The 22,889-nt window shown below is 40.9% G+C and overlaps 1 protein-coding gene and 1 pseudogene across 1 annotated transcript in view; both read left to right on the top strand.

The window, feature by feature from the left end:
- The window catches only part of LOC102427445, a 33,960-nt pseudogene extending 30,213 nt beyond the window's left edge, over window positions 1-3,747 (top strand).
- The window catches only part of SPAG6 (sperm associated antigen 6), a 105,049-nt gene that overhangs the window by 76,530 nt on the left and 5,630 nt on the right, over window positions 1-22,889 (top strand). The window contains 4 exon segments of the mRNA XM_006109726.2: window positions 9,540-9,609; window positions 13,968-14,267; window positions 14,270-14,329; window positions 14,332-14,470. Of these exon segments, the coding sequence (XP_006109788.2) occupies window positions 9,540-9,609; window positions 13,968-14,267; window positions 14,270-14,329; window positions 14,332-14,470 (569 nt within the window).

Here is a 22,889-nt window from a genome sequence, read left to right as displayed (position 1 = left end):
TGGTGGGTTTGGCTCAGTGAATAGAAAGCTGGCCTGCAGGCTGAAGGGTCCCAGGTTGGATTCCGGTCAAGGGATGATCCCTGGCCCTGTTAAGGGTGCATGTGGGAGGCAATCAATCTGTGTGTCTCTCTCACATGATGTTTCTCTCTCTCCCCCTCCCTTCCACTTGCTCTAAAAAAAAAAAGAAAGAAAATCAATGGAAGGAAAAATATCCTCAGGTGAGGAATAATAAAATCAAACAAACAAACAAACAAACAAAAAAGATTTTATCACCCTAGTAAGGACCTCAGGTATGAAGATGACTCTTGGAAGCTTGAAGAAATCAACAGCCCACACTAAGTGAAGTGGAAATGCCACAACTGCCACAGTTGACTGGAAAAAGATATCAAATAGCTCATAGGGGTGGGTATGCACTTCAGTATTATAGGGATGGAAAACCCACCAGCTCACTGTGTCCAGAGAACCCACCATTTACTAAAGTGATAAGGAATGCATTGTCAGGAGGGTAATGATCACTGAGAATTTCAGTGGTGTGGTCTTCTGTATTCCAGGGTTGACTGGAGGAGACACTGTTACAGAACTGGGTTCCTTAATAGGGATGACAGGATCCAGACACATAGATGCCAGTGACAGAACATAACTGTCAGAAGCAAAGTGTGTGCAATTATTGCAATGAGTTGCAAAATTGACGTGGCATCCAGGGACCCAATCCATAGAAAGATTAAGAACTCCATGTTTCTAGAGGCAAAATAGATAGGCAGTCAATAAAGGTATCAATTTATAAAATAAAAAAATCTAGAATGGATGGTCAGGAAGCTAAGGGCAGCTGCCACAATACAAGTCACAGTAACTGGCCTACTTTCCAGACCCAAGTCAATTCTCAGATCTGGAACCCATTGACTGAAGGGAGGCTGGTGCCAATGAGAATGGAGCCTGAAAGACCTCTATCAAGTGTATTCAGGATATTGTTTCAATCCTTTTACCAGGTGACAGAGTTTATAAAAGTCTGGCTCTGCAGCAGGTCTAGGCACCAGTGCAAGCAGCCCTGCCATATCACTCAGCAGATTCCATGGTATTAAAGGGATCTGTGCTTCAAAAAGATTCGCATTTTCTCTTCAGACTCTGACGGGGTAGCAGTGATGACCCACACTGAGGTGAGCATAGCCATGGCCGAGGAAGACAAACCCTATGCATATGCTGTGCAGGTGTTTCGGGACCTGGCCTGCGCATCCAACTCCATCAGGACCAAGTGGCCTCGAGTTCCGGTCACCCACATCGTGCAGCAGTGCTGCTCAGATCATGTCCGTGCTGTCCTGCCACATCATGAAATAGAGACAGGAAGACCGAGAGAACCTGAAAAACGGTCAATGCATCCTTTGCTGGCTACTCCCGTTTGTTGATGTGGCAATTTGGATGGTAAGGACCAGGATTGGGGACTGCGTGCAGCATGGTATATAATGGCAGATACTTTGACAATGCTAGCTATGGGTGTTCTGTCTCTTGGGAGATGGAGAGTCTTGGGAAAACTCCATCTGGGAGGCACTGGCTTTCAGTTCTCACTACAATCTGGATGATCTCATGGCCATCTTCCACAGTGGCGTCTTGCCTGTCGAGAACTGCATAGACATCCATCAGAAGCGCTGTGAAGCCTTTGGGAATACAGTGGGGCCTTGACTTACGAGTGTCTCGACTAACGAGTTTTTTGAGATACGAGCCGTCTCTCGGCCGATTTTTTGCTTTAAGTTGCGAGCTAAAATTCAGGTTACGAGCCAGCTTCAGGTACCCCACCGCTAGTTGGCGCAGCGAACGTCACAGTGAATGCCACATCAGCCCAGCATCACGTGTCTCACTCGTTCACTTTATGATTTGACATACGAGTAATTTGAGTTACGAGCTCCGTCACAGAACGAATTAAACTCGTAAGTCAAGGCCCCACTGTACTTAAGTGATGGATGGCCCTGATGTGGAGGCGCTGTGTATGGTTTTCTGACAAGCAACCCAAGTGAAAAACAAGCCCACTGCTGTAATTGCCAAGACCTTCAAGGGCCAGGGCACTCCAAGGCTCGAGGATGCAGAAAATTGGCATGGAAAGCCAATGACAACAGAAAGAGCAGATGCAATTATCAAACTAATTGAGAGCCAGATAGAGACCTACAGACAGCTTGAACCAAAGCCCCCTGTTGAAGACTCACCTAAAATCAACATCACAGACATAGAGATGACCTCTCTGCCTTTGCTTGGAAGTCGGTGACAAGGTAGCTACTCACAAAGCATGTGGTTTGGCTCTGGCTAAGCTGGGCCATGCAAATGATAGAGTCATTGTGCTGGACAGTGACACCAAGAACTCCACCTTCTCCAAGATATTAAAGAAGGAGCACCAGGGTTAAAATGGAACTCCCATTTGACCCAGTGATCCCACTTCTAGGAATATATCCCAAGAAGCCAGAAACACCAATCAGAAAGGATATATGCACCCCTATGTTCATAGCAGCACAATTCACCATAGCTAAGATCTGGAAACAGCCTAAGTGCCCATCAGTAGATGAATGGATTAGAAAACTGTGGTACATCTACACGATGGAATACTATGCTGCTGTAAAAAAGAAGGAATTCTTACCATTTGCAACAGCATGGATGGAACTGGAGAGCATTATGCTAAGTGAAATAACACAGTCAATGAAATAAAAATACCACATGATCTCACTCATTTATGTCTAATAAAGACCATTATAGACTGATGAACAAAAATAGATACAGAGGAAGAGCAGCATCGAACAGACTGTCAAACTACAGCGGGAAGGCCGGGGAGGATTGGGGGGGAGGGTAAGAGATCAACCGAAGGACTTGTATGCATGCATATAAGCATAACCAATGGACACAAGACACTGGGGGGTAGGGGAGGCCGGGGGGAGGTCAAGGGGCAAAAAAAAGGAGACATATGTACTACTCTTTATAATACTTTAAGCAATAAAACAAAATTTTAAAAAAGGAGCACCAGGAATGCCTCATCAAATGTTTTATTGTCGAGCAAAAAATGGTTAACATGGTGAATGCCATCTGTGGTGGGACCATTGTTTAGCACCTTTGCTGCCTTTTTAACCTGAGCATTTGATCGGGTCTGGGTTGGAACCATCTCTCATACCAACATCCACATTATTGGGTCCCACTGTGAGCTATCCATTAGTGATAGTCCTGGAGGATTTGGTCATGTTCTGAGCAGTTCCCAACTGCACCATTTTCTATCAAGTGATGCAGACTGACAGAGCATGCTGTGGTCCTGGTGGCCAATACCAACGGGATATGCTACATTCAGACCAATGGACCCAAAACTGAGGTTATTTACACCCCACAAGAAAGTTTTGAGATTTGACAGGCCAAAGTCATTAGCCAGAGTGTCAACAATAAGGCCAGTTATTGGAGTTACTCTGCATAAAGTCTTAGCAATTGTTGATGATCTTTCCAAACAAAATATCCACCGACCTGTTTACCATTAAATCCCTGGATGCTGACATCATCATTTCTAATGCAAAAATGCACAGATGGCCAAATACCATAATAGGGGATCACCACCCAGAAGGTGGCATCGGGGAGGTCTGTTCAACTGCTTCTATGGAGCCTGGCATTCTGGTCCATGGGCTGGCAGTGCAAGGAGTTCCTCCAAGTGGGAAGTCTAGTGAACTCCTGAATATGTTTGGAATTAGTGCCAAACACATTATAGTGGCCATGAAATGTATGTTAACAAACTAAAATACTGTTGACATCTCTACATTTATGCCTGTTAAACCATCATCTAAATCTATAATGTGTGTTCTTTGTTGTTCTTGAAAGCAAAGCAAGTTAACTACCTTCCAGTTAAGTCATAACTACATATACAAGTATAACTCTCATCTTTAAGTAATTAAAGTAGGTTATAAGATTTTAAGTAACAGAAGAGCTAACAAAACAACCACATAAAGTTTTATGATGAGACTATAGATATCTGGGTTGGGGATCAACATAGGGTTGCAGTTTCTTAACACTACGGTGTCGGGTGAATTTCCCGCCAAAATATAAGATGGCGCGGGCAATTATTTAGGTTTCCCGCGCAAAATCAGAGTTAGTTTAAAATGCCTATATCTTTTGAAGTATGGGTTCGATTGAAATGAAATTTTCGGTTTCTTGTGTAAAAAATGAAAATTTATTCAATCACAGACATTTTTTTATCTATTCAGTACATAAATAATTCGATATATATAAACTAAATACGAAAAACCCAAAAAATACTTATTACCTAAAAATATACACATATTTTTAAAGTTTAAAATAAAATTTTCATAATAAATCAAAACAAATAGAAATTAATAGTTTTTTAGCGTATGATATTTTTCAAAACACGCCCCTTTATGTAGAGGTATATTGCAAAATTTGCACATGTAGCATGTCTCACTGCGCAATTTATGAACGGAACATACGCGACACCTTCTCAAAATGTTTTTCTTTTTTCCACTTCCGACAATTGCCTGTAACGTATGCTTTCTCATGTCCATCGATAGCCTGCATGGTGGATCAGATGTAGGTGGTTTAGCCCGCATTCCAGAAGTAGACGGTACTGGTTGAAGGTCTGGAACAATGTCCATGTCCTCTGGAGTATCATCCGTCAACCAGTGGATAGCGTTTGTTTCAAAAACATTTTAAAACCCATTTTTCTTTGCCTCACTGATTTGTAAACTGCATAAGAATTAAATAATGCGCAATTTATCATATACATTGCCAACCTTTTTGTCCATTTGACCGTCCTCCGCAATATCGAATAATATGAAAGGTATTGGTCGGCCCGGTCAACACCTTTCATATGTTTATTTTAGTCAATGAGTGCATTCGGTTTGACAATTTTCTTTTTTGATGTTCTGTCAATATTCTGACTTTCTTCCATCTCCGCAGAATGAATCGAAGAAATCAGGTATACAGGCTTTTTTGATTGCCACACTTGTAACAATATATCATTTTTCCTTATAAATTTTGTTTCACCTTTTTTCAAAGAAATTGTTTGAAAATCTTTAGGTATACCTTGATTTTTCCGGATTGTTCCACATATTCTGAATTTGTTTTTCATAAGTGCTTCACAATTTGCGACGCTATTATAATAATTGTCCATATATATATGGTACCACGAATCAGTGTATGGAGACACTACTGTTTGTATCGTTTCCAATAATCGCTTTCCTTCGCCGCAATAAATTTCCATGTTACAGATATATCCTGTATCACTTTCGCACAACAAACGAACCAATATTCCATATTTAACGATCTTGCCAGCATTATATACCCTAAAGAATAATCTTCCCCTCCAAGGTACGATCCCTTCATCTAGTGATAATTGCTGATGAGGTTTGTAAATATTTATAAATTTAGGCACAAAATAATCTAGTACTGGTCTCACTTTGCAAAGTCTATCTGATTCATTTACGATATCCGCATTATTATTGAAGTGCCAAGCTTTCCATATCTGTCGGAACCTGTCTCTCGTCATCGTTTTACCAAAATATGGCGTCTCCGTCCATGGCTCCGTGGTCCAATAGTCATCTCTTCTATCTTTGCGCACCTGTCCCATGAGAACAATTAACCCTAAAAACTTCTTCATCTCTTGAGGGGTTATATCTTTCCACTTTAGGCTTTTTTTTGAAAGTTTGAAATTATTCCTATTTTGATTATAATACCTGTTTGACTCCTCTACAAGAAATTCAAAAAAATCATCTCCGATAAATAATTTCACGGCATCTTCTATATTATTTATAACAGCATCTGTGTTTAATCCTTGATGCCCTAAAAAATCTTCTAAGACCGGTGGATTATCAACATGCGACCATTCTTCTCTCCCGCCTTCTATATCTGACTCTGAGTCAGAGCTGGAGCTCGAAATTCTTCGTCGCCTCAATGTCCTGGGACGCACCATTACTTCATCATCACTAGAATCTTCATCACTTGTACTCGCATTTTCAAGATCGCTATCACAAGAATAATTGGACAACTTGTCTGCACAAAACTCATCATCACTATAGTCTGAATGCTGCGACATTCTAGGTTAAAGCAAATAAAAATAATACTAACTGAAAATAGCGGTACTCCGATAGATATCTGATATAAAAAAATAATTATTATGCGAACACTTTGCGGAACGATTTTATTTTATTTGGTTAAAAAATTCTATATGAATGTCTTTATCACAATATATTTAAATATTTAAACACGTAATAATATTCACAAAACTCAAAACTAAAGACGTCCGGACACAAGAAGTATTTCTCAATAACTATTCTCTTTGCATGGTGAGATATCCAGGGATATCGGTTATAAAATGAGAAAACAATACGTTGGTACCCTAACGGTATTGTACTCGACCAGCGCCATAAAGTGTTCTCTACTTACAAGGGATTTTTATGATACCTATTACCCCAATGGGTATGAAACGGTTCGCATACACAGGTAGGTATCTTTGTGAACGGCAAACAAACAAATATTTGGTAATACACAGTTACAATCGGCCCGAGTTTACACGTTTCCTGCACTCCACCGCAAATCTATATGAACCGAGTTAAGACGGCTCCCGCGGAGTACGCGCAATTCACGAGAGCCGACCTAACTCGTTTCCCGCAATCCAAGTGTTAAATGTGGGTATTTTCCTCCTAAGTAAAGAAGATGTGAACTGTAGACTGCAACTACCTGGGTTATGCAGCACTATAGCGCCATGCTGTATGTACTGTTGTCCCAGGTTGAGAATTTATGTGCTGACATCCTGCCTGCAGCTTCCTGGGTACCATGTAACTGCAGATGCCCTGGAATTTTATCACCCCTCTAATGGTGTGTGGAGCAGCCGTGAAAGCTCTTAGATTGTCCTCTGCTGCTTGAGGTGACTAGTTTGAAGAGAAGATACAACTAGTTCTAGTCTCCACACTGCACTCTTTTGTGAGGTCTCAATGTCTCATTTGCCTGATGATCAGACCAAACTGTTAGCTCAATTATAGTCATCTACTAGTTAAAGTTAATGAAGCATTTTTTAAAAATTCCAATGTAGAGTAATCCACTAGGACCGTGGTCGGCAAACCACGGCTCGAGAGCCACATGCGGCTCTTTGGCCCCTTGAGTGTGGCTCTTCCACAAAATACCACGTGTGGGCGCGCACGTACAGTGCGATTGAAACTTCGTGGCCCATGTGCACAAGTCAGTATTTTGTGGAAGAGCCAGTATTTTGTGGAAGAGCCACACTGAAGGGGCCAAAGAGCTGCATGTGGCTCGCGAGCCGCGGTTTGCCGAGCCGCAGTTTGCCGACCACGGCACTAGAACCATAAGCAAGGTCATACCATATCTAGTAAAGATCTATACACCATTCAAATAGACATTCTTACAGACGAATAGTCCTTGGTTGAGATGGAGTATCTGACCATGGGACATAAAGTAACTTTGCAGCCAGAGATAACCATCATGAGCTGGGTTCTGTCAGATCCAGCAAGTCCTAAGTTGGGTGGGCCCAGCAGCAATCCATCACAAAATGGATGTTGACAGATACAAGACTGGCCATGAGTAGGGCCAATGGACACAATAAAGTGCATCAGCTGATGGCCCAGATCCCCATGTCATCTTGCCACTATTGTGCTGGTGTTTACCACTATGTGTGATCTGCCTAGACCAGAGTGGTTGCTAGCAGAAACTGAGGCAAATCTACAATTGGTGGTGGAGAAGGGCACCAAGTACCAATTACTTCAAGCTTGAGATTCACTGCAGCTGCAGCAACTGTAGTTTTCCCACTAACTTTCTTTTGTTTCCTCAGCAATAAAGACCAACCAGAGTCCCGGGGTTGCTGGTTACTAGGTGGCAGGACTTACTGTAAGAAGCAAGTGGATCTGAGCATCACAAGGGCTGAACTATAACAGATACCCTGATGCTCCACGTATGCGTATCTCCTCTCCAGGCCCAGGGCCAAGGTGCCTATCCTCCAGCTGCTGCTATTTTCTAGTCAGACCTTTTATAGCCTTACCACAGATATAAACAGTTAAATCCTCAACCCACAACTAGAATGAACCTTAATAATCTGCTAAACCTTAAAATTAACACCTTAAGTTGAACTAAAAAAGTAAAAACTCTTAGGCAACTAGTTCAAATTGGAATCAAACCAAGCCATAACATCAGGTTTTCTCAGATCTAAACCCAAACCGAAGTGCCAGACACTTTGCACATATAGCCCTGGGTAGATCTCTGTGGCCTTAGCAGCTCCTGCTAATTAGAAGGGCCTGACTCTCCCCTGGCAGTTTAGCAGATAAATGTCTTCCAAAGTGTGCTCCCACCTGAGGTTAGGGAAATTGGCTAGAATTTTAAAATTTCAACTTGCACTCAGTTATCTATTTGGTTCAGATGGGGAAGAAAACATGAGTTATTTTTCAAAAATTAATTCCATACCTCCCCCCCCCCAGCATCATACTCTCCAAGTCACATCATAAAAATAAGTGACACCTGGCTGTGGTTAATTGTGAAGCAAATCTCAGTTCTCACCTAATTCTCTAAATATAAGGAGTGAAATCTTAACCTCATTAACAATGAGATTGCCTCACAATCAGACATAATCCTTGGGCTTCTCATTCCAAGAGGGTGGGGGAGGGAGCGCTCGCATTGTTGCTCACACAAGAGATAACAGGTCTGGGTTTAAGCCCCATGAGGGCAGGAACCATGCATCTTTGTATTCAGTACATCACTTAGCATTGTTGCCTGGCACTCAGCCTACGATCAATAAATAGTGATTGAATGAATGAATGAGGCTGCAGAGGTCCACAAACCAGCCTGCTTGTTGGCACGCTTTGAGGGGACTTTGGCCAGGACATTTTGAAAATGTAGCTCAAGACTGCTGCCACTTTGTTCACACTTGGCATCGAAATCTAGCTGTGCTGCCAGCCACATCCACTGAACTCAAGTTAGCAGTACCTGAAATAGCTGTTCTAAGGACTTTAAAATGGTAGCAAAAAGAACCAGGTTCAAAGGAATGAACCCAAAAGAACCAGGTTCAAAGGAATGAACCCACACTATAGGATGATTTTTAGAGTTTTATTAAACAGTATGAGAGAGAGAGGAAGAGGGAGAGAGAAAGGAAAGGGAGAGGGAGAGGGAGAGAGAGAGAGAGAGAGAGAGAGAGAGAGAATGAATCAGGTTTTCCTGAGAATTTTGGGTTTTAAACAGAGTCAGTGACCAGAAGTTGCTAGCTAAGTTGTCAATGACAGCTCTATAGAGGAATTAGTGGATTTTAGCTTCTGAGGTCCTGAGAACTGCCATGGTCCAGTTCTCCCTGAGGAATGTTTGGTTGTTCAACTTTCTTGGGTTCCATGAGCTACCCGAGTATCTTTCCAGCAATTTCACTTTTACTTAAATTTTATCCTATTGGTTTCTGTTATTTGCAAAGAGAAGGAAAGCATTTTAGAGGAAGAATGGTGGTGTCGCTGAGGAAGTGGTGAGGTGTGGGAAGGAAAGCTGAATGGAGAGCTGGGGTGAAGGCTCTGAAAACAATCACCTTTCTACAGAGTCTGTATGGACCAGAGGCTGCCAACTGTCGACTGGAGCTCAGCAGAGGGCTGCCAGCGGCCACACTGAGTAAGTGAGATTGGTTTTTAAATATTCATTTCAAAAGCTGAGTGTTTTCTCTTTGCCCTCTTCTCTGCTTGGGAAATCTCCCCTACAGTTCTGGCCGCAACCACTTGTTTTGAATCTCCCTCCCTCAGCTTTTCTTTATCCTCCAAGGTGCTAACTAACTACCAATAAAAGGGCTACCTGGTCTTCTCTTTGATTTCAAGATATTTCTTTGAATTATTAGCCTTTTTATTGAGCCCCCGGAAGGAACTCAAACAGTGACTAATCCTTGCCCCTTTTCTTTCTCTTCCCAAGTATCTCATTGTGAGAATGTGGAAAGCAAATCCTGCCTCTGCTTCAAGCTATCTATTTAGATGAATTTATTGGATGCTAGTCGGAAGAAAAGGCTAAACTAGGAAAAGGAAGAGTTGTGAGTTTAAGAAAACTACACCAAATTTATGAGGAGGCAAGGAAAAGAGGAATTTAGACATTTATTTGTAACATGTCTTACTGACAGTTAAATACAGTGGTTTGCTCTGTTTCTGCCACTTGAGGGTTATTTAATTAAATTCATGCCTAGGATGCTAACCAGCTCCACATCTAAAATAATTGCTTCTCTGTTGGTGAGATGTAAAGCCAGGATTGATTTTCCCCTGGCCAATAGCTCTTCTTTTCTGAGTCATGAATGTCATCTCCACTCTCCTCCCCACGTAATTTGATCTCTGTATTTGATCGCTATTTAGTAGTACACTTCGATAAACAGATGTCTCAGTAATTAAAATCCCATATGGGCAGACTCATCAGTGAGTTACATCTACTTAATAGCTTAGAAGACTTTTCACCCTTGGCTCTTCTCTTGTCCTGGTGTCATATGTCACTGGACTTTAGCAGGATTTAGAGTTCAAACTTGTGTTTGTTTTCCTGCAACTCTTTTCATTTTCTGACTACATTTTCCTCACAAAGCCCTGATCTCTTTCTCCTTTAACTCACCTGGATTTTCTGTACAGTTTGCCACCAGCATTCAAATTCTCATTGGATGAATCATTCTATTTTTCATTCATGCCAGCACCCGCAATAATAAAAATAATAATAAAATCAGAACAGTGTTATTAGAACCATGGATTAAGAGTGACTTTTATTTTTTCCCCCTGAGGCGTAACCAAATATTTCAATCTGAATGGTCCCTGATTTTTTCTTTTTAACTATTTGAGATCAAATACAGGTCACTGAAGGGTTTTGATGGCAACAAATTATAGAAAGAAAGAAAGCATGTTTGGAGTAGGAAAGGGAAGTTAAAGTTAGAAAAGGCTTAGTTATGGAATTTACTCACTTTTGAGAGAGGATTTAGATGGAAATATATTAAAATGTTTATACCTAAAGAGATAATGTTCTTATGATAAATCTTATGATACCGATACTCCATTACATAAAACTTGAGGTTAATGTTGTAACTTATAGTAACAAAAGAATTTCCCTTGCAGTTGATGATGCATACTGATTTTAAGAACATTTAAAATAAGTAGATAATATATGTATTTTTTCTGATACCTATCAATTCAGACTTGAACAAAGATCGGATAAATGAGTGGGCAACAGTCATATAGCAAAAGGATTCCTTATTTTCCTACTTTTAAATGGATGAAGGTCCACTGCATTTAACATAGATCCTTTTATATAAATTTCTCAGAACAAGTATGTTTCTTGTGAATTCCTTTGAATTCACAATTTATTATGAAATAAAGAAATAATATTATGAAAAAGCAAACAACAAGTTCAGAAGTCAACTAGTACTGTTTTAATTTTATGGAAGTAAATTCTAAAAGTATTTGTGTAAACTTTATTATCTTGATTGTATTTAAAAACTAGGTGAAAATCCTTTTGTGGAATGGGAGCTTCATTTTGGTGGTTTAGACATTTGTAGCCTTGTTATCTAAACTAATAAAGGCCAGGTAAATAAACAGAGATATAAATTTAACAACTGGCTTCTTAGATAAACAATGACAGGGATGAGGAGCTAATATTTCAGGAAGGTAGTCTCTGAGTTCAACATGATGGGAATGCTGGGAATGTGTTGTTTTTCACAGCTTATCATCTAACTTCATTACAGACCTGATGGCTCCTGAGCTGGAATAATTTTCATTCTCACCAAGCTCAGGATAACCCCTCTTGTCTGTTCCCAGCTCTCTGCCCCTCCATGCAGCTTGTGGTTAATCCACTTTAGTTCAGGGCACATCTTTCTCTGACCCAAGCCTTTAAGCCTTGTTTTCCCCCCATTCATTCCTTATCACATGTTCATCCATGCTCTGCTGTCAGCTTCTTTCAGGTCACTAAATAAAAAATTAAAAAAAATTACTAATTCCCATAAACCATTTTTGGCTTCCCACTGCCTTAGTGGGAATATTTCCTGACCTCCTCACAAAATTGTGAAGGTCAAAGGTGCTCTTGTGGATGAAAGGGCTTTCTTTGTATATGGTTACATGTGACCAAGGAGTTTGGGCTCCAGCTCCAAGTATCTGGCTCAAATATAGCTTCTAGCATTTTCCTATCTGTCTGAACTTCAACAAACTATGTAACTTTTCTGTTTTTTGGTTTCCTAATGTGGAAAACAGAGATCATAAAAGCACCTAAATCCTGGGTGATGGTTGTTTTGTGATGGTTACATGAGATCATTCATGCATATTATAATGTCAGAACACGCTTAGAACAGTCCCCATGGTAAGTCCCAATAAGTACTAGCACAATCCCATTGAGGTTATCCAACTTCCTCACAGCCTCACGTCTCTCCAGCCTCTGGGACCTGTTCTCATTTGGGCATTTCAGAAAGCTAGGCTATATTCCTCAGGTGTGGTCTGTGACAGCTAAGGATGGGAGTGGGGTGTAAGAGTCCTGGCTGAGGATTGGCAGGTTCTTAAAAAAAATAAATGTTTTTTGTTGATTTTAGAGAGAGAGAGAGAGAGAGAGAGAGAGGAAGGGAGAGGAAGAGAGAGAGAGAAACATCGATGGGAATTGATAGGCTGCTTTCTGCATGCTCCCTACTGGGGATTGAGCCCACAACCCCAGCATGTGCCCCGATTGAAGTCAAACCAGTGACCGGTACTTTTAACAGTTGTCTCTATATTGTGTTTACTCTTCATAGCTTCCTCTGGTGATGACTTTATTTTGGATAAATTATGTTGCTATTCCAGTTTGCTACCTATTTGTATTTAAAGTCACAAAAATATGTACTTTCTACTCTAGAAAATGGGGATAGTAAGAATACCTACCCCTGGGCTTACAATGAGCTAAATCAAGTGAACCTCTTCCAGAGGATCCAGGAAAGCACAATATTCTAGGGATGCTTTTGAAAAAGAAATTGGAGGAAAAGGAATTTGTAATACAAATATCATCTTGTACACATGAAATGAGGTGGAAACAAACAAAACAAAGCATACAGACAACAAAAACCTAGCATTCTAAAAGGGGACAAATGATTCTTCCAAATGAATGCTCTTCTTCAAAGTGGTTCCTTCTGAGTTTATGTCCACAATACAATGCTGCTGTTGCCTAAAAAGTGTTGGAATTTCTTCTTTGAAAAGACTCTTAAGGACCTTGGTGCAAATACTGACATTTTATGATATTTATGCAAATATCTACTTGGCAATTTATTCAATATTGTTTATAATTTTTTGACATACAGATGCTTATGGAGATATACCTGTGTGATTTCTTCCATTGTTTTGTGGTTCTTTCCCATCCAAGAATCACTTAAATATTCATTTATATTTCCTTTTAGTTCTTTCACAGTTTCATTTTCACATTTGCCTCTTTAATCTATCTGGAATGTATTTCAGTATATACTACAAAGTGAGCATCTGATCTTTTTTTTTCCCTCTCCCAAATGATTGCCTGGTTTTCCTAGTACTAGTTATTGAATAATCCATATCCTCTTTATTGGTGATGCTTCTTCATTTATTGGTATGTTGAATTTTCTTTCACATAATGTCACTGGACTCTAGCAGGATTTAAATATTAGAGTTCAAACTTGTGTTTTCCTGCAACTCTCTTTTCATTTTCTGACTACATTTTCCTCACAAAGCCCTGATCTCTGAATATATCTATTCTGAAATATTAGTCTATCAATCTTTTTTAAGAAATTCAAAATAATTGTAATTATTGTGGGTTTATTATATCAGGTACAGTGAAACTCTGTTATTACTCTTATTACAAAGCTATTCTGGCTACTCTCTCCTGTTTTTTTCCTCCAAACGGAAATTAGTTTTTCAACATAAAAAGAATCCCATTGGAATTTTGGTTAAAATCACAAATAAAAGATAGATGTATCTCAGAGCATAGCAGATTTTTCAATTTATTAAAAATTTTTTTGGCTTTTCCCCACCTGCCAGTAAGGTGCTTGGTCCTTCCAAGGAAGCTAAGGCCGAACTGGGGTGAGGCTCACTTCCTCCAGCAACTAGCACCGCTCTCCTTCCACAGCGGCAGGGCTCACTCAGCCCACACCACTGCCTCCATCACGGAGCTCGCCTGCGTCTACTTGGCCCTTATCCTGCACGACCATGAAGTGCTGGTGATGGAGAATAAGATCAATGCCCTCATTAAAGCAGTTGGTGTAAATGCTGAACCTTTCTGGCCAGGCTTGTTTGCAAAAGGTCTGGCCAATGTCAACATGGGGAGTCTCATCTGCAATGTAAGGCTGGTGGACCTGCCCCAGCAGCTAGTGCTGCACCAGCAGGAAGTCCTGCCCCCTCCACCACTGTGCCCCAGCTGAGGAGGAGAAAGTGGAAGCAAAGAAAGAGGAGTCTGATGCTGACATGGGCTTTGTTCTTTTTGACTTAAACCTCTTTTGTAACACATTCAATAAAAAGCTGAACTCTGTTAAAAAAATATTTTTGTTCTCCTGTTTTTTTTCCGTTTTATTTTTGTATAGATCCCTTCCAGTTCTTGCCAATATTATTTATATGTGAATAGATTTTAATATGTATTATTTCCCAACAAGTTATTATTGGGTCGCTGGAAAAGTTATTGATTTTTAAGATAATTTTATAATAGCTTTCCAATCAGGTCTCTTGAGTTTTTTAGGCAAAAATATGATCTGCAAATAAAGACAGCTTTGCCCTAGGCTGTTTGGTTCAGTGGATAGAGTGTGGCCTGTGGATTGAAGGGTCCTGGGTTCGATTCTCATCAAGGGCACATGCCGGGGTTGCAGGCTCAATCCCCAGTGGGGGGGCATGCAGGAGGTAACCAATCAATGATTCTCTTTCATCGTTGATATTTCTATCTCTGTCTCCCTCTCCTTTCCTCTCTGAAATCAATAAAGATATATTTTTTAAAAAGACAGTTTTTCCTTGGCTTTTCAATATTTTAGCTATTATTTCTGTTTTTTTTTATCTTATTACAGAATTATTTCAGCACAATTTTAAAGATAGCGGGCAATCTACGGCAAAAAAATATATAAGAGAGAGAATAGCAGGCATCCTTATACCTGATTTTAATAATTCCTCCACTGCCATATCATTAAGTATGGAAATTTAAAAATATACCCCAAAGTAGGTTAAATAGTAAGGTGAACCCATCACCTACCTCAACAATTGTCAATTTTTTTGCATATACTTTTTATTGGATTATAAATTAATCTAGCCTTTTGTATGCTAATTTGGAAATATCAAAAAATAGATCCAACAATTCCATTGCTAGGCATTAATCCTACAAGTACACCAGCCCCTCTAGGCAAAGATATTCAAGAATGCTCAGTGTAACTGTATATAACTTCAGAAAACTAGAAAATAGCCTAAATATCCCTAATAGGTGAGTAGAAAGTGGTGCATTCATATAATAGTACTCAGCTGTCATGAAAAATTTTGGTAGATTTATGTGCTGATGTGCAAAGATGTCAAAGTTACTTATACAATGGAAAAGGCAAGTACAATATGAATAGTATGATTCCATTTGTTGTTTTTCAAAGGAGACAGTCATATGCTTTTATGTGCATGGAAAAATTCTGGAAGGATATGTAAGAAACAATAGAGGTTACCTCTGGGAGGAAGAATGAAGAGTGGTTATGGGAGGTTGAAGAATTAACTTTATATCTTCCCCTCTTCCTAACAGTTTAGCTGTTTTACCATTATTATTATTATTATTATTATTATTATTATTATTATTATTATTCTAGAGGCCCAGTGCACGAAATTCATGCACGGGTGTGTGTGTGTGTGTGTGTGTGTGTGTGTGTGTGTGTGTGTCTCAGCCCAGCCTGCACCCTCTCCAACCTGGGATCCCTCTCACAATCCAGGACTGCTGGCTCCCAAACGCTCACCTGCCTGCCAGCCTGATCACCCCCTAACCACTCCCCTGCCAGCCCGATTGCCCCTAACTGTCCTCCCCTGCAGGCCTGGTCCCCCCCAACTGCCCTCCCCTGCAGGCCTGATCCCCCCAACTGCCCTCCCCTGCAGGCCTGGGTCCCCCCCCAACTGCCCTCTCCTGCAGGCCTGGGTCCCCCCCAACTGCCCTCTCCTGCAGGCCTGGGTCCCCCCCAACTGCCCTCTCCTGCAGGCCTGGGTCCCAACTGCCCTCCCCTGCAGGCCTGATTGCCCCCAACTGCCCTCCCCTGCAGGCCATCTTGTGTGTTGGAGTGATGGTCAATTTGCATATTACCTCTTCATTATACAGGATATGCATATAACTTCTTTGGTTAATCTCTTCCCCCTCCCCCAACCCCCATCCCTATGAGATTCACCAGTCTGTTCCATGTTTCCAAGCCGCTGGTCCTATTTTATTCATAATTTTATTGTGTTTATTAGATTCCACATATAAGTGAGATCATGTGATATTTGTCTTTCTCTGGCTGGCTTATTTTGATAGCAGAATTATGGGGAAGCATGGGACTTGGTTGGAATGTTTGTAAGGAGGATTCTCTGAAAGGTCGGGGGCCTTTGAGGGGACCTTGCTGAAGGCAGCAGCCCCTACCTTGACTTTTCCAAAGAAATCTCATCCCCAGGGTGTTTTACTAGAATCTTTATGTTTAGACTTCAAAATGTCCTTGTAGAAGCATATGCTTTCTCAAGGATACTTACCCTGCTGATTGTATCTAGAGGTTAATTTTAGTTCAAGCTGTTGGGACAATAAAAGCCTAAGAAGGCAGGCGAACAGGACTGCTTTTTACTTCTAAAGTAAAAGAGTCGCTTAGCCCTCTCTTTCACAGAACCGTGTATCAGAGCAATCTGTTCATTGTCGCTCAGGGTCTGCCGGTCAGCCCTGGCACAGAATCATCTCCAGGTCCCTCCATGCTGTCTCAAAGGGTAGTAGAACCTTCTTTTTACAGCTGCATAGAATTCCATGGTGTAGATGTACCACAGCTTTTTTTCATCCACTCGTCTACTGATGGGCACTTGGGCTGGTTCCAAATCTTAGCTATTGTAAATTGTGCTATGAACATAGGGGTGCATATATTTTTTCTGACTGGTGTCACTGAATTCTTAGGATAGATTCCTAGAAGTGGAATCCCTGGGTCAAATAGCAGTTCCATTTTTGTTTGAGGAAACTCCATACTGTTTTCCTTAATGGCTGCACCAGTCTGCATTCCCACCAGCAGTGTACTAGGGTTCCCTTTTCTCCACATCCTGGACAGCACTTGTCATTCGGTAGCCATTGTCCTTTTAACTGGAAGCTCTCTGATGATTAGTGACTTTGAGCATTTTTTCATATGTCTGTTGGACATTTGTATGTCCTCTTTGGAGAAGTATCTATTTGGGTCCTGTGCCCATTTTTAAAATTGGATTGCTTGCCTTCCTTTTGTTGAGTGGTAAGAATACTTCATATATTTTGGGAATTAACCCCTTATCAGATGTATCACTGGCAAAAATGTCCTCCCATACTGTGGGTTCCCTTTGCATTTCGATGCTGGTTTTTTTTTTTTTTGCTGTGAAGAAGCTTTTTAGTTTTATGTAGTCCCATTATTTTTCCCCCTGTGTTTCTCTTGCCCTAGATCCATGGCCAGCAAACTGTGGCTCGCGAGCCACGTGCGGCTCTTTGGCCCCTTGAGTGTGGCTCTCCCTAAGCCATAGGAGTAGCCTAATTAAGTTAATAACAATGTACCTACCTATATAGTTTAAGTTTAAAAAATTTGGCTCTCAAAAGAAATTTCAATCGTTGTACTGTTGATATTTGGCTCTGTTGACTAATGAGTTTGCCGACCACTGCCCTAGAAGATGTATCTGTGAAAATTCTGCTACATGAGATGTCTGATATTTTTCTGTTTACATTTTCTTCTAGGATTTTTATGGTTTCACAACTGACATTTAAGTCTTTCATCCATTTTGAGTTTATTCTTGTGTATGGTGTAAGTTGGTCTAGTATCATTTTTTTTGCATGTACCTGTTCAATTTTTCCAACACCACTTATTGAAAAGACTGTCTTGATTCCATTGTATGTTCTTGTCTCCTTTGTCAAATATTAATTGAGCATAATGGCTTGGGTCAATTTCTGGGTTCTCTGTTCTTATCCATTGGTCTATATGTCTGTTCTTGTGCCAGTACCAGGCAGTTTTGAGAACAGTAACTTTGTAATATAGCTTGATACCTGGTATTGTGATCCCTCCAACTTTGTTCTTTCTCAAGATTGCTGCGGCTATTTGGGGTCTATCTTGGTTTCATATAAATTTTTGGAGTATTTGTTCTAGATCTGTGAAATATGCTGTTGGTATTTTAATAGCAATTGCGTTGAATCTATGTGGAGAGCGGCTACAGTGTTTGGACAGGTTCAAGCCTCGGACTAAGGAGAAGGCACAGTCCTCTCATGGCAAAGCCACGTGCAAGTCCCAGCTTGGAGGGCAGAGCCCTCCCAGCACAATTATAGCCAAAGGCTATAGTTGTAAGCTAGAACCTATGGTCCGAACACATGGTCCCAGGTGTCTGAGTGATGTGGGCTTGATAGAGTTCAGGTGCATGTAATTGAGTAGATTAGAACATTGTTAACATCTTGACCACACCCTTACTTTACCTCGTGGAATCTGGCTATAAAATAAAGACTTGGCTTTCGGGCGCTGTTGCTGTCTCTCCATCAGAGAAGCAGCTTCCCACCAAGACCCAGCTTTCATTCTCTTGTCTGTCTTTTCTAAATCCTTCACCGCCCCCACTCAGGGTCACCCTTGGCCATGCTGGCACGGCACAAACCTATAGATTGATTTGGGTAGTATGGACATTTTAATGATGTTAATTCTACCAATCCATGAACACAGTATATTCTTCCATTTGTTTATATCTTCCTCTGTCTCTTTTTTCAACATCCTATAGTTTTCCAAGTACAGGTCTTTTACCTCCTTGGTTAAGTTTATTCCTAGGTATCTTATTTTTTTTGTTGCAATAGTAAATAGGATTTTTTTTTTTTTACTTTCTCTTTCTGAGAGTTCATTATCGGTGTATAAAAATGCCATTGATTTCTGGGAGCATTATTATTTTTATAACCTTACTAAAATATGGGGCATGGCTACAGTGTTTTAGACAGGTTCAAGCCTTGGACTAATGAAAGGACAGGGTCCTCTCATTGCCACGTGCAAGTCCCAGCTGGAGGGCAGAGCCTTCCGGACAATTATAGCCAACAGCTATAGCTGTAAGCTTGAGTCTGTGGTCCGAACACGTGGCCCCACATGCCTTGTGATAGAGTTCAGGTACATGTAGTTGAGTGAGGTTGGAACTCACGAGAATGCTGTAAACAACGTGATCACGCCCCTACTTTGCCTCGTGGCATCTGCTATAAAATAAAGACACGGCTTGTGGGCGCTGGCGCTGTCTCCTCATCAGGGAGCAGCGTCCCACCGAGACCCAGCTTTCATTCTCTTGTCTGTCTTTTCTCAATCCTTTCATCACCCCCCCCCCCCCCCAATTCAGGGTCACCCTTGGCCATGCTGGCCCAGCACACTAAAATATATGATGTTGGATATTGACTTAATATTTACTACGTGATTTTGTAAACTTAGTTGTTTTAATCAGAGGGCGGTATTAGATTTTTGTCATTTATTGAGATGACATTTTTTTCTTATATGACCGAAATTATTTCAATTATTTTAGTATTAAAAATATTCTGGCATTTCTAGGATAAAATCTACCTAATCATGTTAATTGAATTTAACGTACTGATAATTTTATGGGGAATTCTGGCATTGATTTTTTTTTAAATATATTTTATTGATTTTTTACAGAGAGGGAGAGAGATAGTTAGAAACATCGGTGTTTCTCTCACAGAGAACACTGATCAGCTGCCTCCTGCACACCCCCTAGGGATGTGCCCGCAACCCAGGCACAATGCCCCCGACCGGAATCAAACCTGGGACCTTTCAGTCCGCAGGCTGACGCTCCACCCACCGAGCCAAACCGGCTTCGGCTGGCATTGATTTTCTTATGTGGGTTGATGTTTTTTGAGTGTTATTTTGGTACCATTTTGATAGATTTTATAATAATTATATTTGCTTCATAAAATGAAATAAATTTTAATATCTTTATGCATTCAGAAAGTGAATTATATGTCCTTCAAATTTTTCAAGAGTTTGCCCATATAATCTCTAGGGCTGAGCCTTTTTTTATTTCTTCTCTGGGTTAGATCCACTTAGTTGTTTTTGGTTTTTTTTACTTCTGCCTGATTCAATTTGGGTGATATATGTTTTTCCAGAAAAAGAAAATGTTTTAGCATATTGTTAACTACACATAGTATTTTCATATAAAAAATAAAAACCCAAACTTCTCCATTTCTGGTATGCCTTTCTCCTTTGTAATTTTATTTATTTTACAATATATTTTTATTGATTTCAGAGAGGAAGGGAGAGGGAGAGAGAGGTAGAGACATCAATGATGAGAATCGTTGATTGGCTGCCTCCAGCACACCCCACACTGGGGGTCTAGGCCCCAACCGGGGCACCTGCCCTGACCGGGAATTGAACTGTGACCTCCTGGTTCATAGGTCGACACTCAACCACTGAGCCACATCAGCTGGGCTCCTTTATAATTTTATTTATATTTTCTCTTTCTTATTAAATAGATTTGCCAGGTATTTCTCTACTTTCTTCCAAAAAGTATTTTTGTAATTGCTCAATAATTGTATTTTTTGTTTTCTAATTTGTTGATATCTGCTTTAATCTTTCCCTAATTCTCCTTTTTTTTACAGTTTAATTTTTTAAAAAAATACTACTTATATTTTTATTCTTTGGTGTTCAATTTTCCCCTGCTAAACAATGGTACTCAACTTCGTCTGATTTCAAAAGACTTTTAGGTATTTCTAAAAATTAAATCTACTCTCAGAGAGGACGATTTGCTGTCACTGATGATGTCCATCTAAAAGAATGTGACTCAATCTCTTGTAGCAAATTTCTAAAGAATTCTAAAAATGTTTGAGTAATGGCAGTATAATTGGCAAGCTTACAACCTATCCTGAAAGGGTCAACACCTATTTGTATAGTATATAAAATCTGTATTATCTGCCCTCATATATTTGGAAAGAATCAAGGGCCAGGATTTAAAGAGATGCTCTCATGTTTGCTTAATGGGATGTCCTCAGATACTATATATTTGTAACCCAAGATGTTTTAAAATGTTTTTTTTTCTTTTTGTGTAAAGGTATTTAAATACATCATGTGTATGGCCTGGCTTCATGATTAGAATTAACCTCAGATAAAACATTTTTAAATGCAAAGGTTAAATATTGTTCCCATGACAGGATGTCAAAGTTTTCTCTGCGAAAATCAATTCACTATGATGTAGGCAGAACATGCTTTTAAAAATAATTTTTGAATGCTCTGATAGGCCAAATTATAAACAAGAAAAGTGTCTAATAAAAAATATTGTGCCAATAAAAAGGTAGATTTGCAGGTGTGACCTTTGCCAACATATGTCTCAGAAGATGATCAGATCCATGTGTTTGTAGATTATGTAACAGTATTTAAGTGGCCAGGAAAGGGAGGATTTTGTGGCCAAGAAAGTGGAAATGTCCTATTTAACATATGACCCTGGCCAGTCCCATCTGAAATTATTGTTGATCAAGTTACAGATGGCAAACAAGGGGGGGGGGGGGAGTCTGACAAACCTGGCAATAAACAGAAGGCCACAAAGCCAGTGGCTATCATTAAAAATACAAACTTAACTGAAGTCTTCAATACTTAAAATAACACAAAGAAAAAAATTGTTTTGCAAAGCATTCTGAACCAGGAGTCAAGCTTCAGCATAGCCTCCTCTGATGAGATTTTATGAAAGATAAGAACGTGACTTTATGAATGAACCAAAAACATAATTAGTCCACCCCGGACTAACAGCTTTATGATCATTATTGAAAAGCATTTCCTTTATTTTACACCCACTTGCATCTCAAATTTTTCAAGCTTCCAAATATTTAAAGCATGTAAGTGCCTGTGATCTAGGATTTTTTCTTGAGAGGAAACACTACTAGGCACCGAAAAGAGGAAAACTAAACTTTTATCTGTACTAATTTAAACAGAGGCATGGATATAGAAATGTGTGTATTTAGTAGTGGTCTCAACGGGATGCCTTTCAAGTCGTGGTTTAGGGCTTAAGAGGACAGCAAGCCAGAGCCCCAAATAACCTTAATTTTGTGATTGTGGCTGTGAAACGGTGAGTAAAGAACTGAGCTAAAGCCCAAATGCTGCTGAAGGATTACCTAGAAAGCAGAGCCTGAGGCCAAGTTTAAGTGCTGAGATTTATGAGGAGGGGCAATCCCAGGGCAGGACGGGTGCGGGGAAACGCAAAGGAAGGCAACCATGGATGGGGCTGAAAACAGCCTCACAAGAAGGTAAACTCTCCGCTTAGTCCCCAGGACGGCTTGCAGACGAGCCAGGCATTCAGAACCGTCCTAGAACCATCCCAGCGCGAGGCCTGTCCGGGGAGAGGGAGAGGGTTCCTGTGCTGCGGGCTGCCTCTCGCCCTCTGCGCTCTTCCGTGCGAGTTTGTCCCGTGGGGCCCTCGTGCCCCCACCCTCCTGGGCGCCGCAACTGCCGGGGAGGCTCGCGGTGGGGCACCCGCGCTGAGGACGTCGAGCGGAGCCCGCACCTCAGCCGAAGCCGCGGTGTGCGGGGCGGGGCCGGAGCCCTCTCTTTGCCCCCTCACCGGACCGGGGGGAGGCGGGAAACCCGCCCCCCGGAAGGCGGACCCCCCGCGCGGAGATAAGGCTGGCCTGGGGTGCGCGTGGGTTGCATTCATTAAGTCCGGATAGTGGACGGGGTTTCCTTCCGGAATACCGACCTCCAGCCCCAGTGGCTCCCAGGTTCAGCGGAATTGGAGCTCGTCTTGAAGAAGCTGACTTCCTGGCTCTCCAAA

The sequence above is a fragment of the Myotis lucifugus genome, unplaced genomic scaffold (assembly GCF_000147115.1).
Source record: "Myotis lucifugus unplaced genomic scaffold, Myoluc2.0 scaffold_132, whole genome shotgun sequence".
In the NCBI taxonomy this organism is placed as follows: Eukaryota; Metazoa; Chordata; class Mammalia; order Chiroptera; family Vespertilionidae; genus Myotis; species Myotis lucifugus.
This window is presented reverse-complemented; position numbering and strand designations above follow the sequence as displayed.